This window comes from Mustela putorius, unplaced genomic scaffold (assembly GCF_011764305.1).
Source record: "Mustela putorius furo isolate JIRA1106 unplaced genomic scaffold, ASM1176430v1.1 tig00000407_pilon_pilon_pilon, whole genome shotgun sequence".
In the NCBI taxonomy this organism is placed as follows: domain Eukaryota; kingdom Metazoa; phylum Chordata; class Mammalia; order Carnivora; family Mustelidae; genus Mustela; species Mustela putorius.
The window spans coordinates 22,687,135-22,700,569 of NW_025421373.1; the positions used below are offsets into that span (position 1 = coordinate 22,687,135).

At 46.6% G+C, this 13,435-nt stretch overlaps 1 protein-coding gene across 1 annotated transcript in view; it reads right to left on the reverse strand.

Annotated features, from left to right (window-relative positions):
* The window catches only part of PDE6A (phosphodiesterase 6A), a 57,099-nt gene that overhangs the window by 5,999 nt on the left and 37,665 nt on the right, over nucleotides 1-13,435 (reverse strand). The window contains exons 15-19 of the mRNA XM_004737847.3: nucleotides 12,442-12,529; nucleotides 12,151-12,251; nucleotides 11,642-11,749; nucleotides 404-467; nucleotides 46-120 (exon numbers count right to left, since the gene is read on the reverse strand). Of these exons, the coding sequence (XP_004737904.1) occupies nucleotides 46-120; nucleotides 404-467; nucleotides 11,642-11,749; nucleotides 12,151-12,251; nucleotides 12,442-12,529 (436 nt within the window). The remainder of the gene's footprint in view (nucleotides 1-45; nucleotides 121-403; nucleotides 468-11,641; nucleotides 11,750-12,150; nucleotides 12,252-12,441; nucleotides 12,530-13,435) is intronic.

Genomic DNA, 13,435 nt, shown 5'->3' on the forward strand with positions numbered 1-13,435 from the left:
CCAACATCAGGCTAATGTCCCCCCCCACACTCCCCCATTACTCACAATGGGGTTCTGCTGCAGCACCGTACGCTCAAGGTCGCCTTGTTCCCAGAATTCGGCAGCAACCAGCAGAGCTACCTGCAAAAGGCACCCCCCCCCACACCCCCCAGGTCAAGCCCCAGCCCAGATCTTTCTAACTTTGCTCCCACCCTTCCTGGCTTTCCAGCTTGGTAGAAAGTTAACCCCCACCCCTGCCTCACTGCCCCCCTTTGTTGTCATCACAGGAGAGGCACTAAAGTGGTCTCAGTGTCTCAGCAGATGAGACAAAGGTGAGCTGCTTCTGGAGCTGGGAGACCAAGCCGAATCAGCTGCTGTCACGATGGTGGGACTCCCATCCTCTCAGGTCAGGAGGGCTCCGTACCTTGCTCTGCACTTCCCAGGGCTTGGTGATGGCTGAGAGATCACATGCGGTCATCATCATGGCCCTGCACATAAGGACACCAACCATCAGCCCCGAGGTCTCCTTTCTCTCCTTTCTCTGCACCACGTTGCAAGGAGGGGGGCTCTGCTGCTTGCATCTGGAGGTCGGGCTTTGAAGTCAGACGGAGGTTAAAATCCTGCCTCTGTCAGTTGCCAGTTAGTTTGGCATGGAGCAATTAAACCAACCTCTGTAAACCTCAGTTTCCTTATCTGTAACAACAACGGTACTTTCCTCATGAAATGGAGGCAAGATTAAATGAGATAAAGTGTGTAAAAATCTTCGCAGAGGGTCCAGACATAGTATGTGCATGATAAATACTGGCGATAATCGCCAAACGTCTTTTGGGTTTTTCTTACGGGACACGCACTGTTCTAGGTATTTTGAAACATGGATTTCATTTCAATCTCAGCACCTCTTCAGAGCGCTTCTCTCCTGCCTAGCAGAGGCCAGTGTTTCTCAAGCTTTATCTCATCATCCTCCACTTTCCACATCAAACAGCCTCTATACACGTGTTTTCTGTAATCAGTCCACCATGAAATCTTAATACCATAGACACACTGTGTATCTGTTTGGAGGGCCGCCGGTCACTGTGATACCTAAGGCTTTTTGCTCCATCTCCAGGAACTGCTTTTTGCCCATGGCAGGGAGTAATATCACCCCCATTAAAAATGCACAGAAAAAGAAGGACCACATCAGTCATTTCCGGAAGACTTGCATGAAGAAGTAGAAGGAGGAATTGGGGACAGAAGGGATGGGAAGATAAGCCTTAAAGTGGTTTCACAATAATAGGAAGAAGGTAAGACAGGTATTATTACCTAGGTAGGTACAGTCGAACACAGAGAAGGAGGGGACAGGGACAAAGAACTGGAGGGGAGGGGCATTGGAGAGGGTGTTTCAGACTTGGGGGCATGGTGGCATGCATGTCCAAGATGGGAATCCAGGCCCGTGTGGTGTGGATGTGACCTTTCAAGCTGGGAAATGGAAATTGTATCCGAGAAGCCGTGGAGAGCTATTGAAGGTTGAGGACCCGGGCATGACCTCTTTAGAGCTGTGCTGCAGGAAAGCTGTCTGGCTGTCCCTGGAGGACAGAGCAGAATGGAGGGTGGGAAGGAAGGAGAGGATTGTCCGGGGAGGGCAGCGGGGCCTGACCTGCTGCTGTGTCTGCTGGGCAAGCCACCTGGGTGAGCTCGGCCTGATTTGGTGAGACTTGGTGAGGCTGGTGGGAGGGGATAGTGGGAGAAGGCTGGGGGTCTTGCTGTTTGGATGATTTTACAGTTGACCAGCTGTATCTGGCAAAATTTATATAAGCTGGTCTGGGAAGCCTTCAGAATTACTCAAGGAACAAAGCAGGGGTGGCCAGAGGAGAGGGGCTGAGGGAATGAGCAAAAGTGGGGAAGGGGAGTGGGGAGAGAGGGACTTCTGGTGAGAGGATGAATACGTCAGGAGGGCGAAAGGCACAGCATCGGGAATACAATCAGCGGTATTGGGACAGTGTCAGACGGTGACAGATGGGAGTGACACTTGCAGTGAGCACAGCGAAACCTACGCAGTTGTCTGATCACAATGTCATTCACCTGAAACCAGTGTAACATTGTGTGTTGACTATACTTCAATAAAAAGTTATTCATGAAAGAGTAACAGGCTGTTACCTCTCACTAAGTAAACCCTCAGAAATATGTAGGATTCTTCGAGTAAATAAGCTTTCAGAAATTCATACAGTTCTTGCAAAACACCTTCATGCTTTGTAATATAGCTTCAAAACACGTGCCCTCTGTTTCGTATCAGGTGTCATAGACCCGTTACCATCAAATAAACTGAGCAAATGGATGTCTGGCCGAGCACACAAGAGTCCCTGTCCCCCAGGTACCCAGCAGTGTCCCCATTTTCAGTCCACATGTAGGTGCGGCTTCAGGAGAGCCCTGGGTGTTTACTTTCCTTGGCTGGAGAGTTCATGTGAAAATCACTCCCACAGCTGCGGAAACACACCCAGTGTTCTTCAGACAGAGATTGCATGCCTGGGAATGGGGGAGCAGGGGGAGTGAGGACTTCTGGGCGCCAGAAAAGCAAATCCAAAGCCTCGTGCCCTAAAGACAAGGCATTGCATTCACTTCACCCCTTGCTGAGGTACCGTGGGGCCAAGGTGCTACATGAAGTCTTGGGTACCCAGAGAGGTTGGCAGAGAGCTCACAGTCACTAGAGAACAAAGAGCAAAAAGCTATCATCACAGTATGCTGAGGGAGATGGCAGAAAGAAGTATAAGATTTGGGAGGAAAAAAAAAAATCCAAAGGTGAAAACAACTAGCTCAGCTCAGGGCATGCAAGAGATGGCAGTGGAAGGGGTCCCTGAGGGGTGCATAGGAGTTCTCCAAGAAACGGTAGAGTAAGCAGAGACACAGTGGAGAGTACGCAGGATTGCTACAGGGTAGAGGGTAGTCCAGGAGGGGACTGCAGGGAGCCTCTGTTTATCCCCCCTGTACCCATATGCAGATGCGGGTTCACAGGTCCCTGCTCTCAGAGAGCGGACACACACGTTGGGGAGTCATGCATTTACCACACTAATGGATGTGAACGTGTAAACAAAGGCTCTGAAGGAAAGGAATTCGATTCTAGGAGAACAGGTCTGAACTGACAGGGAGGGCTCCCTCACGGAAGTGACCGTGGGCTGAGGTCTGGAGACCGTGGAGCTGTCCATTTGGTAAAGAAGTGGTGGGACACATTCCCGGCAGAGAGAACCTGCAGGGCAAAGGCCCTGGTGGAAGGAAGGCTGGCACATTCAAAGAGTTAAAAGGTGGGAGAAGCTCAGGAAGCAGCAGGAAAGGGAGGAAGACGAGGCCTAGAAGACAGCCAGGGCAGGCCCTCGGAGCGTGGGCCGTTCCTGCCAAGAACAACAGGAAAAGCCGCTGAAGGAGAGTTTGAACAGAAGCATGAAGCAATCAGATTTGCATTTTATGGGGTCACTGTGGCTTTCGTGTGGAGGGGACAGGAACACCAGCAGGGAGACGAGCCAGGAAGCCATGGCATGACCATGAGCGGGACAAGTGTCCGGATAAACAAAGCATTTAAGAAGTAAACTCAGCAGGGCGTGGGAATATGCAAAATCAGGAAGCGGGGGTTGGTGACATGAGGGAGGGCACACGACAACGGGCTTAACAGGCAGAAGAGAGCCGAAGTCACGAAGACTTTGTATGTGGGACATGTGAACCTTAGCCTCTGGGTCAGCAAGAGGCATCAAGAGGAGGAGGGCATGGAATGAATGAACAGTCTATATAAAATGCCATGCCGGTGGGTGCCTGAGTGGTTCTGTCAGTTAAACATTTGTCTTCGGCTCAGGTCATGATCCCAGATTCTCTCTTTCCTCCCTGCTCCTGTGCTCTCTCACTATCTCTCTCTCTCTTTGCAATAAATAAAATCTTTTAAAAAAAAAAAATGCCATGCAGGGCTTTGAAATCAGCAACTAGATCTCCGCTCTTCTCCTTACTTGCCGTGTCCGGGCAAGTGACTTCATGTCTTTGAGCCTTTGTTTGTTGCTTTGTAAAAGGAGATAATCATATTAGATTGCATCATGAAATTCTGACTTTGTGCATCAAAAACAGTCAAAAGCAATTTCATATGGTTCTATGTAATATATGCCTCCTACGGGCGACTGTGCCCATCACATAAGATGATCGTGTGAGTGCACACATTGTCCTCATCTTCTTCTTCTCTTTTTTTTTTTTTTAAGATTTTATTTATTTGATAGACAGAGAGAGCCGGATCACAAGCAGGGGGAGTGGGAGACAGAAAGCAGGATTTCTGCCAAGCAGGGAGCCCAATGTGGGGCTCGATCCCAGGACCCCGGGGTCCTGACTTGAGCCAAAGGCAGAAGCTTAATGACTGAGCCATCCAGGTGCCCCCATCCTCATCTTGATCATCAGCTTCATCTCATTAGCCCCGGTCGCCCAGGTGCGCAGGGCTGGCAGATGGAAGCAAGCTGAGCTTCTGCTCACCCAACCCATCGTTAAGACAAATATGTCTTCTGCAAGGCTGTGTAGCTCAGTGGCACTTCTCCCTGACCCCCCTGGATGGCCTCTGAAAGCACCCAGACAACCAGGCCAGGCATTCGGACTCTCCCAAAATTGCACCTGGCTGGGAAGGTGTGGCTTGCAGGGCAAGGCCTCAGGAAGCCTGAAAAAGCTGTGGGTGTGCAGGAGAGGGGGAAGGGGAAAATTTCCGGTTCTGATGCTCCTGTTAAGGCCCGTTGGACACTAGGTAAGTCACATTGTCTCTCCCCGTCCTCACTCTCTCATTGGCAAAACACTAGACCAGGGGCTGGCAAACTTTCTCTATAAAGGGACAGGTAGTAAATAATTTCGGTTTTGTGGACGATGTTGGTTCTATTTCAACTCCTTGACTCTGGCATCACGATGTGAAAGCAACTGGGTGGGGGGGGCGGTAAGGAAAAGCAGAGCGCCCAGGGCGCGGGCTACTTTTAGGGGCCCGTGAAAATGTTTAAATTTTAATTTCTTTTCAAGTCAGAAGAAAAAAACAATAATGATGAAGATGGAAGAGTGAATTCAGCCCACATTGTATTTGTCTTTATACCAGCATACAGTCATAAAATACCATTTTTAACAATTTTATTTTAATGGAGGAAGATGCCTCGGAGGCAAAACTGCCTAGGGGCCATCAAAGTCATAATGTGGCCCTCTGCAGAAAAATACAGTGTTATTTATGAGTACCGAAATGTGAACTTCTTACATTTTTTATTTTGTCAGGAAATCTTTTGATTTCCACCCCTCCCCCAACCCTTTCAAAGTGTAAAGGCATTTCACTCAAGAGTGACACAAAAATGGGTGGCAAGGCTTTACCCCCCGTGCTAGACGATCCCAAAGCCCTTCCTACTCAGGGTCTGGTCAGATTGTGAGGAGTGAGACCAGAAATTAAGTGGAGCTGTAAAGGGTTTCATGAAGAATGGGCAGGCACACCTGAGCCCAAAGTCAACATACAGAAGTAGGGTCAGCTAAGAACTAGCTATGCAGCTAGGAAAGACCAGTAGGTTTAGGATGTGTCAAGGGGTTAAGTATGGACCTCAGACTAGAGGGGGCTCGCTGCCAGGAGCCCTCCAAGGTCATCGAAGTATGGGGGGAGGGGGAGTATTGAGTGTTTTCCTCACAACCACCAATTCTGACACCAACTTCGTGTCCTACGATTCAATTCTGACATGAACTGTCAGACTCCACAGGTTGAAGGGCTTAGTCCCCACAAGACTGTCCTCACTTCAGAGGTCAGTCATAAATACCAAGTCCTTGGGTTGCCCACACTCTTGTCCAACTTGGCTACAAAGTTGGGAGTTCCATAAACATCGCCTTCGGGTTCAAAAATTTGCTGGGACAAGCTCACAGCACTCAGGGAAACTTTCTACTTAACATTAACCAGTTTACTATAAAGGATACACTTCAGGAATAGCCAATGAAAAAGAGACGCTGGAGAAGGAGTGGGGTGGGGGTGGGGCGCACGCAGAGTTTCCACGCCCTCGTCAGACCTGTCACCCTCCCAGCACCTCCATGCGTTCACCAACTGGGTAGTTCTTCGCACTCTGTTGTTTAGAGGTTTCTCTGGAGGTTTTTATCATGTAAGCATGATTGATTAAATCATTGGCCATGGGTGACTAACTCGGTTTCCAGCCCCTCTGTTCTGCACAGAGATTGGGGGGTGGGGCTGAAAGTTCCAAGCTTCTAATCATGGCTTGATCTTCCCGATGATCAGCCTCCATCTTGAAGCCCTCCAGGAGCCCACCCAGAGTCGCCTCATCAGAACAAAAGACACTCCTATCACTCCTACCGCTCAGAACATTCCAAGGGTTTTAGAGCTCTGTGTCTCAGAACTTATCTGCAACCAAATATGCCCAAATATGAAATGATATAACTAAAGTTTTTTTCTTTGACCATAGGCCTCCAAGTACTGAAAACTTGAGGTTATTTATTGTTATTACACAGTTAATCAACACAACAGAAATCTATTACCTGTTTTTAGAAATAATTATTAAATGCTCAAAGTAAATTTTTTATTTTTTTTTGGAAATTTCTCTCTTAATGAGACACTATGGATCTTATTTTAAAAATCGGTTAATGGTACATATCTTTGGTGGGATATTATGCTCTGGATAATTTGCTACAGAACATAATGAAATACATTTTTTCTATTAAAGATCATTTTAAAAAAATCGGTTAATGGGTACCTGGGTGGCTCAGTCAGTTAAGCATCTGCCTTCGGCTCAGGTCATGATCCCAGGGTCCTGGGATGCAGCCCTAATCAGGGGAGCCTGCTCTTCCCTTTCCCTCTGCCTGCTGCTGCCCTGGCTTGTGCCCTCTCTCTCTGCGTGTCAGATAAATAAATAAAATCTTAAAATGAGTTAATGAATGAATAGTTCTTATTGATGATTTAAGATAGGGTTTAGCATGTGTTTTTTTGCCAGTTTTTTTCTTTTTACAGATGCAAGTAATTAGAAGCCTTGGAAATGGTAGTTTTGTTACAGTGATGTCACTCAATTCTTTCAATTCTTCCAAATCATCTGTTGAAAGTATACTGTGATCATTCTTCTGAATGATTTATCAGCTGACAATTCCATTAGGTTCTCCTTCAATTTTATTTAAAGCAAACCTTAGAATCACTCACTTCCTCAATTTCTGGGAAGTATGCCATAAAGATTTAGCCAAGGCTTCTAACATGACTATTAATTATACCCTGGACACTTTCTCTGACGCATTCTGGTTAAGCCAAGATACTCAGAGTGGGTGAGGTCAATTAAAGCATTATTAATTTAAATTTATCTTCCAGTGTTATATTTCTTATAAAGCGCTTTCATCCTCAAACAAGTTTCAACTCTTTTCATCAAACCTTGGTAGCTGCAGAGTTGATGCACTGACTTTACGGAAATGTTTGCCATATAATGTGATTGGAAATGCCTATCTGTTACTGTCCAGTAAAGCAAGCAGATCACACATATTTTTTCAGAGAGAATCCGATTTCATTTTCCAATTCAATGAAGCATGTTAGAATGCATCCCGGTGTCATCCATCTTGTTTTTTATTCTCAATTCTAAGAAAGGTAGATGGTCTGGTATGTAGGTAGAACAAATACATGATAGGTGATAGATGACAGGAAGTGGCACAGATTAACCGAGTGCTGCTACCATCAGTACTTACTCTGATACCCTTTTGCCCTGATATCGGGGGTGTCCCTGGACAGTGGTACATTCTCTGAAGGAAGTAAGATTGTTAAATAAAAAATGCCTTAGCTACTGCTGTCCCAGTGCACAATCCAGGACAGTATTCTCTTTCTCTAATGCCTTGTTATGCATTATATATATAGAGAGAGAAAGAAAGACAGAGACAGAGAGACAGAGAAGGCCCAAGTAAGACTATTTTGTAAGGAGGGAGAAAAGCAAGGGGACTGGCAATGCTTCAACTCCTGTGCTTTCTCAGGAAAATATTAAGAAAGAGAAAACTGACTCCCTTGAGGGCCTCGGTGCCCACATAGTTCTCAGAAGGCTTTTGGCTTGGAGTAGGGGTGGGCGGGGTCCGTGTACCTCAGTTTAAAGACTTCCCGTTAAAACTCCCTTGGATTTGGCAGTAGTTAAAGTCCTGTCTCTGGCCTCTTTTCTTTTCTTCTTTAAAGATTTTATTTATTTTTTGTCATAGAGAGAAAGAGAGCACAAATACGCAGAGTGGCAGGCAGAGGCAGAGAGAGAAGCAGGCTTCCTGCTGAGCAAGGAGCCCAACGTGGGACTTGATCCCAGGACCCTAGTATCATGACCCAGACCAAAGGCAGTCGCTTAACCGACTGAGCCACCCAGGCATCCCTCTTTTTTCTCTCTTTCTCTCTCTTTTTTTAGATTTTATTTGTTTGACAGAGAGAGAGATCACAAGTAGGCAGAAAGAGAAAGAGAGAAGGAAGCAGGCTCCCTGCCGAGCCGAGAGCCTGATGCGGAACTTGATCTCAGGACCCTGAGATCATGACCTGAGCTGAAGGCAGAGGCTTAACCCACTGAGCCACCCAGGTGCCCTTCTTTTTTTTAATTAAAACTGTATCTGGGTAATCCTCCCTGACATTCTCTGTACAGCCTGCCTCACATCCCTCTATGTGAAAGTACTGTGACGTCATTGACCCATTCCCCGCCATGGGGGGATATTTGTTTTCAATCTTTTTGGCAATTACAAATAAGGCTGCGACCAGCCAGGGACACAGCTGTACTTCGTTGGCACACACGGGGGACAGCAGCGGGAGGGTGAGTCCTGCACGTGGGACTGCTGGGTCAGAGGGCGGGCATTTACACAGCCGTCCATAGAGGCTCAGCGGCCACGTCTGTTGACCTTCCCACCGCAGTGAGCGGAGTTCACTGCCCCTCACTCTGCCCCATGCAGTGTGCTTGCAAATGTTTTCAGTGGCTGAGAAGAGGGGTGAAAACATTCTGTCGTGCCGTGGTTTTATTATGCGTTGCTGCTTGTGAGTCTGGTCACCGTCTTTTTGTATGTTTGCTCCTATCTGAAATCCCTTTTCTGGGAAATGTCTGGGGAGAAGGAGGGTTTTGCCCATTTTTCTATTGGATAAGTCCTTTTTTTTTTTTTTTAAATTGTATTAATGCTTTATTTACTAAGGAAATGGGCTCTTCTGTCAGAAGTTCTGTTGGATACATTTCCCAGCTTATCACCTGCTTTCTGACTTCAGCTATGCCTTCTTATGTGTGGTGTGAGGAAATCCCCAATTTTTATGTAGTTAAATTTGTCAATCTATTTATGACTTCTGAATTTTATGTCACACTTAGAAAAGTTCATCTGAAATTATTCCTTTTAATTCTACCATGACTTTTTCCCTCCCCCCCCCCCTTTTTTGGTTTGTTTTCTCATTATTTTAAGATCTTGATTCATCTAGAACTTATTTTGCTACAGGAGTGAGATAGCAATCCGGCTCTGTGATCCCCTATGGTATCATACAAAATATAACTGGTCTTTGTTTCTGGTTCCTGGAACAAAGCTTCTCAAACCCTTGGAATTTCCTGAGGGATAGGAGTATCCTTTGTAGAAAGCCCACTGTGGGTTTAGGCTAATCACCATGATTTCGTGTGGGGTCCCTAGAAAGACTCAAGGTGAGTTTGGACACCAGAATTTCCGAGCAGATAGAGGGCTGGAATCTTCTGCCCTACCTGTCACCCTCTGTGGAAGGGTCGGGGTGAGAGGGAACTGTAGAGAGAGCTCGGCAGAATTCACACAATGGCGATGTGATGAGCTACTGGGTTGGTGAAGCACCCACTGGCAGGGAGGGCTGAGCACCCCGGTTCCACAGGGATGGACGTTCCCATGCTAGCGACCCTTCTGACCCTCGCTCTATGTACCTCTTCATCTGGCTGTTCTTCTGTAGCCTTTACAATAAACAGGTAGATATTAGAACATGTTTCTCTGAGTTCTGTGAGCTGCTCTAGCAAATTAAGAGAACCCAAAGGTGGAGTCCTGGGAACCTCCAATTTATAGCCAGGGGGTCAGAAGCAGAAGTAGCAACCTTGACTTGCATTTGGTGTCTGCAGAGGGGCCATCTTGTGGGACCAGCCCTTCACCCGTGGATTCTAGTGATATTTCCACATAGACAGGGTCAGAATGGGGTTAAATTTGTAGGACACCCAGTCTGGGTCCACCAAGAAATGGAGAAAAAAAAACCCATCAGGCTACCTTACAGTCCCAACGTCATTTATGAACTTAACCCTTTCTTCACTGGTATAAAAATCCACTTTTTCGAAAAGTTTTATTCATTCAGGCAAACTCTACACCGCACGGGGGGCCAAACACACAAACCTGAGATCGAGAGTCATGTGCTCTTCTGACTGCGCCAGCCAGGCACCTATAAAATCCACTTTTAACACAGGCATAGCCTTTCAAGTCTGCCCCATGGACCTGTCCCACTCATGTCTAGGACCAAACTGCCTTTCGTTCTGCTTCTTCCTACCATTACTCTTGAATTTTCTGGCTGTTTTTCTTCTCATAAGAATTTTGACATTGCTTCCTAATGATCCTCAACATAAAGTCAGTATTTTCCTTGGAATCACCGTACAGGAATATTTATTAGGGAGAATAGACGACATTTAATATTAATGTCCCTACCCAAGAACAGGGTGTGCTTCCCACTTGTTCAATTTTCTGCAGCACCGTTTTGAAATGTCCAGTCAGGCAGTGTCTGGTGCTCCTGGGAGCAGCCACAGCCTGAGGGTGCCCCGTTGCTCGGTGGGGGCGAGTCGCACAGCTCCTCAGGATCAGGGGATCTGCCTGACTGGACGACTGCAAGTGAGAAAAGGGTACTGTGCCATTTTCCTCTCTTCCTGAGCCTGTCCCAGCAGCCACCTCTTCTCTGTTGCGGGGACTTGCAGCATTTGTGATTTAATCAAGCCTCCTCTTCAAAGAAGCATCTGGAGATAAAACCTGGTAACTGCCTCGGGAATGAGGTCAAGCCTTGTCTTCCCTGACCATAGATACTTAGGACTCAGCACATGGGAGCCAGGGGACTCTTTGGCTTGGGCCACCTCATCACCAAAGGCCTCAAATGTACATGTCTCACCCCGTCATCATTTGAGGTGAGTCACAGAGGCACAGTGAGGCAACTAAAAGAAGATAGTCTTTAAAAACTTAATTCTGAGTCCCATTACCACACCTCATGCCAGCCAGGCACTCTAAATTTAATATAAATCACGTACCTGATTTGTGAGTAGCAGTGCTATATTGTAGGACATTGCCACATATAAAGGAATGCTTAAAAAAAATTAAGCCTACATATTTTGAATTACACATAGATATCACTCAAATAATAATTGGTATAATGCTTTGTGTTTCATCAAAACCTTTAAAGTCCTATCACTTTACCACCCAAATTCTGAATCTTATGATAGAAATACTTCAAGTATTGTGCATTTTATATACAGAGAAATAAAACAATAATATATTATCTAATATTTTAGGGTTAAAACAAAAATTAAACATATGCCATAATTTCTGCAATTCCGTGAGGGCATAACTTCATTGTTTCCAGATGTTGGCAGCCTCCAAAATGGCGGGTGTCCCAGGATTCTCTTGAGGGCAGCAAGGCCTGTCAGTGCAGCATCTCACCTCAGACACCCTGGGCTTAGGAAAATCAGGGGTTAAGCCCCGTCTTACTCACATAACAATTTCCTTCCGTGTCTGCTCCAACATCATGTACTGAGTCCACTCCTGTTGGGATTCGTATGTCTTAGACTGATCCACGATCTTTTGGAACATCGTCCTTTTCCTGTATAACACACCAGTTCGTTAAAGGAGCTTGTCTTAGAATAATGCAACCTCCAGGCTTCTAACACTGGCTGTTTCAGACCGAGGCTTCTGAAAACAACATACTTAACAAAACAAAGTGGAAAGAACCGAGGCCTGGGAGTGAAGACCTAGGTTCTAACCCAAACTCTGTCTCCAGCGTGTCACCTGATCTTACTTAGCCAATCTCTTTCCCTGGACTTCAGTGTCTCATGGATACAGTGGGGGGTAAGACTGTCTAACTCCCAGGGTCATAGTGAGAATTACTATTCCATAGCATAAGAGACAGTGCACAGAACATATTAAATCATTGGCTCTATGATGTTTATTATTATAGTCATTATTATGGTTATTCTTGGTCTTAAAATTAAAAGAAATACCAACTTGAAATACAGGGCGAGGTCTGTGGCAATGATTGCTATGTCCATCATGTGGATGGCGTGCTCGTGCTGTCTGCGATTGAGGTTTTGAAAGATATTCAGGCTCTAGAGAGAAAACCATAGAAGAGACGCAAGAAGTGATGTTGGCAGGAGAGCCACGCAACTACTGATGATGACCCCCGACGGTGGGAGAGGCAGCCCAGGCCGATGGGAAGAGTGCCGCCCAGCTACACGCAGGCTTCTAGTGAGATGGGGACTCCCAGCAGGCAATGTGGAGGGGCCCCACCCATCCTACCTCATCTCTCAGCAACGTTTTGCCGAACTCCAAGTGGTGTCTTTCCAAGATGGAGGACCCATGGAGCTTGGCCAGTGGGTTCTGGGATCTGAATGGGAGACACACACATAAACACACACACACGCACACACACACACACACAATCAGCATGAAATGGCCAAGATGGAGGTTACAGACATCATCTAGTCCTGCCCCCTCCTAATTCTGCAGGCAGAGAGGCTGACGGCCAGCACTGAGAAGGAGCTTATCACGTGGTGAGGGAGTAGGAAAGAAGACTCGACATGGGGTCCCCTGACTCTCAGGCTTTAGCTTTCTCCTCAGCTAATTCTGAGCCTCTCTGGGCTCATGGACTCCTTAGAGAGGCTATTGAATAGCGTGTGCCCCAAAGGAACACATACACACGCACACACACGCAATGACACAGGCAATTTAAAGATTTCTGGGTTCCCTGTCATCATCCGTGGACATTGGCCCCAGGCCATACTTAAAAGATCACAAGCCCTTGATGCAATCCTTGAGTCTCAGGAGAAGCCACTGAATTCCCACAGGCGGTGTGTTTATTCATGTCTCTATTCAATAAATATGTGCCAAGCTCTGAGCTCAATACTTTGCTTCCCATAAAATAGAAACACGACCTCTAGCCTCAGAGCAGCATGTTCTAGGCTTGTTTATGACTTGTAGGCAGTGGGTCCTGGGCAGAGCTTCAGTTTCCTCCTCTGTAATATGAGTACAACACTAGTTCCTGCTCTACCCAGCAAGGACCATGTTTCAGAGGCTATGTGGAGTGTAAGCTCTGTGAGGACAGGGCCTGTGTCTGTTCTGTTACCATGGTACCTCCCTTGCCTAGCACAGGGCCTACCGCACTTATGTTAGGAGCATTACAAATACAAGGGGAATGAATGAACCAGTGTCAGTTACTAACATTTGGCTTAAAGTCATTCAGCAGAGAGGGAGGGAGGAAAGGGATGGGTTTCATATATTGTTGCTAATTACC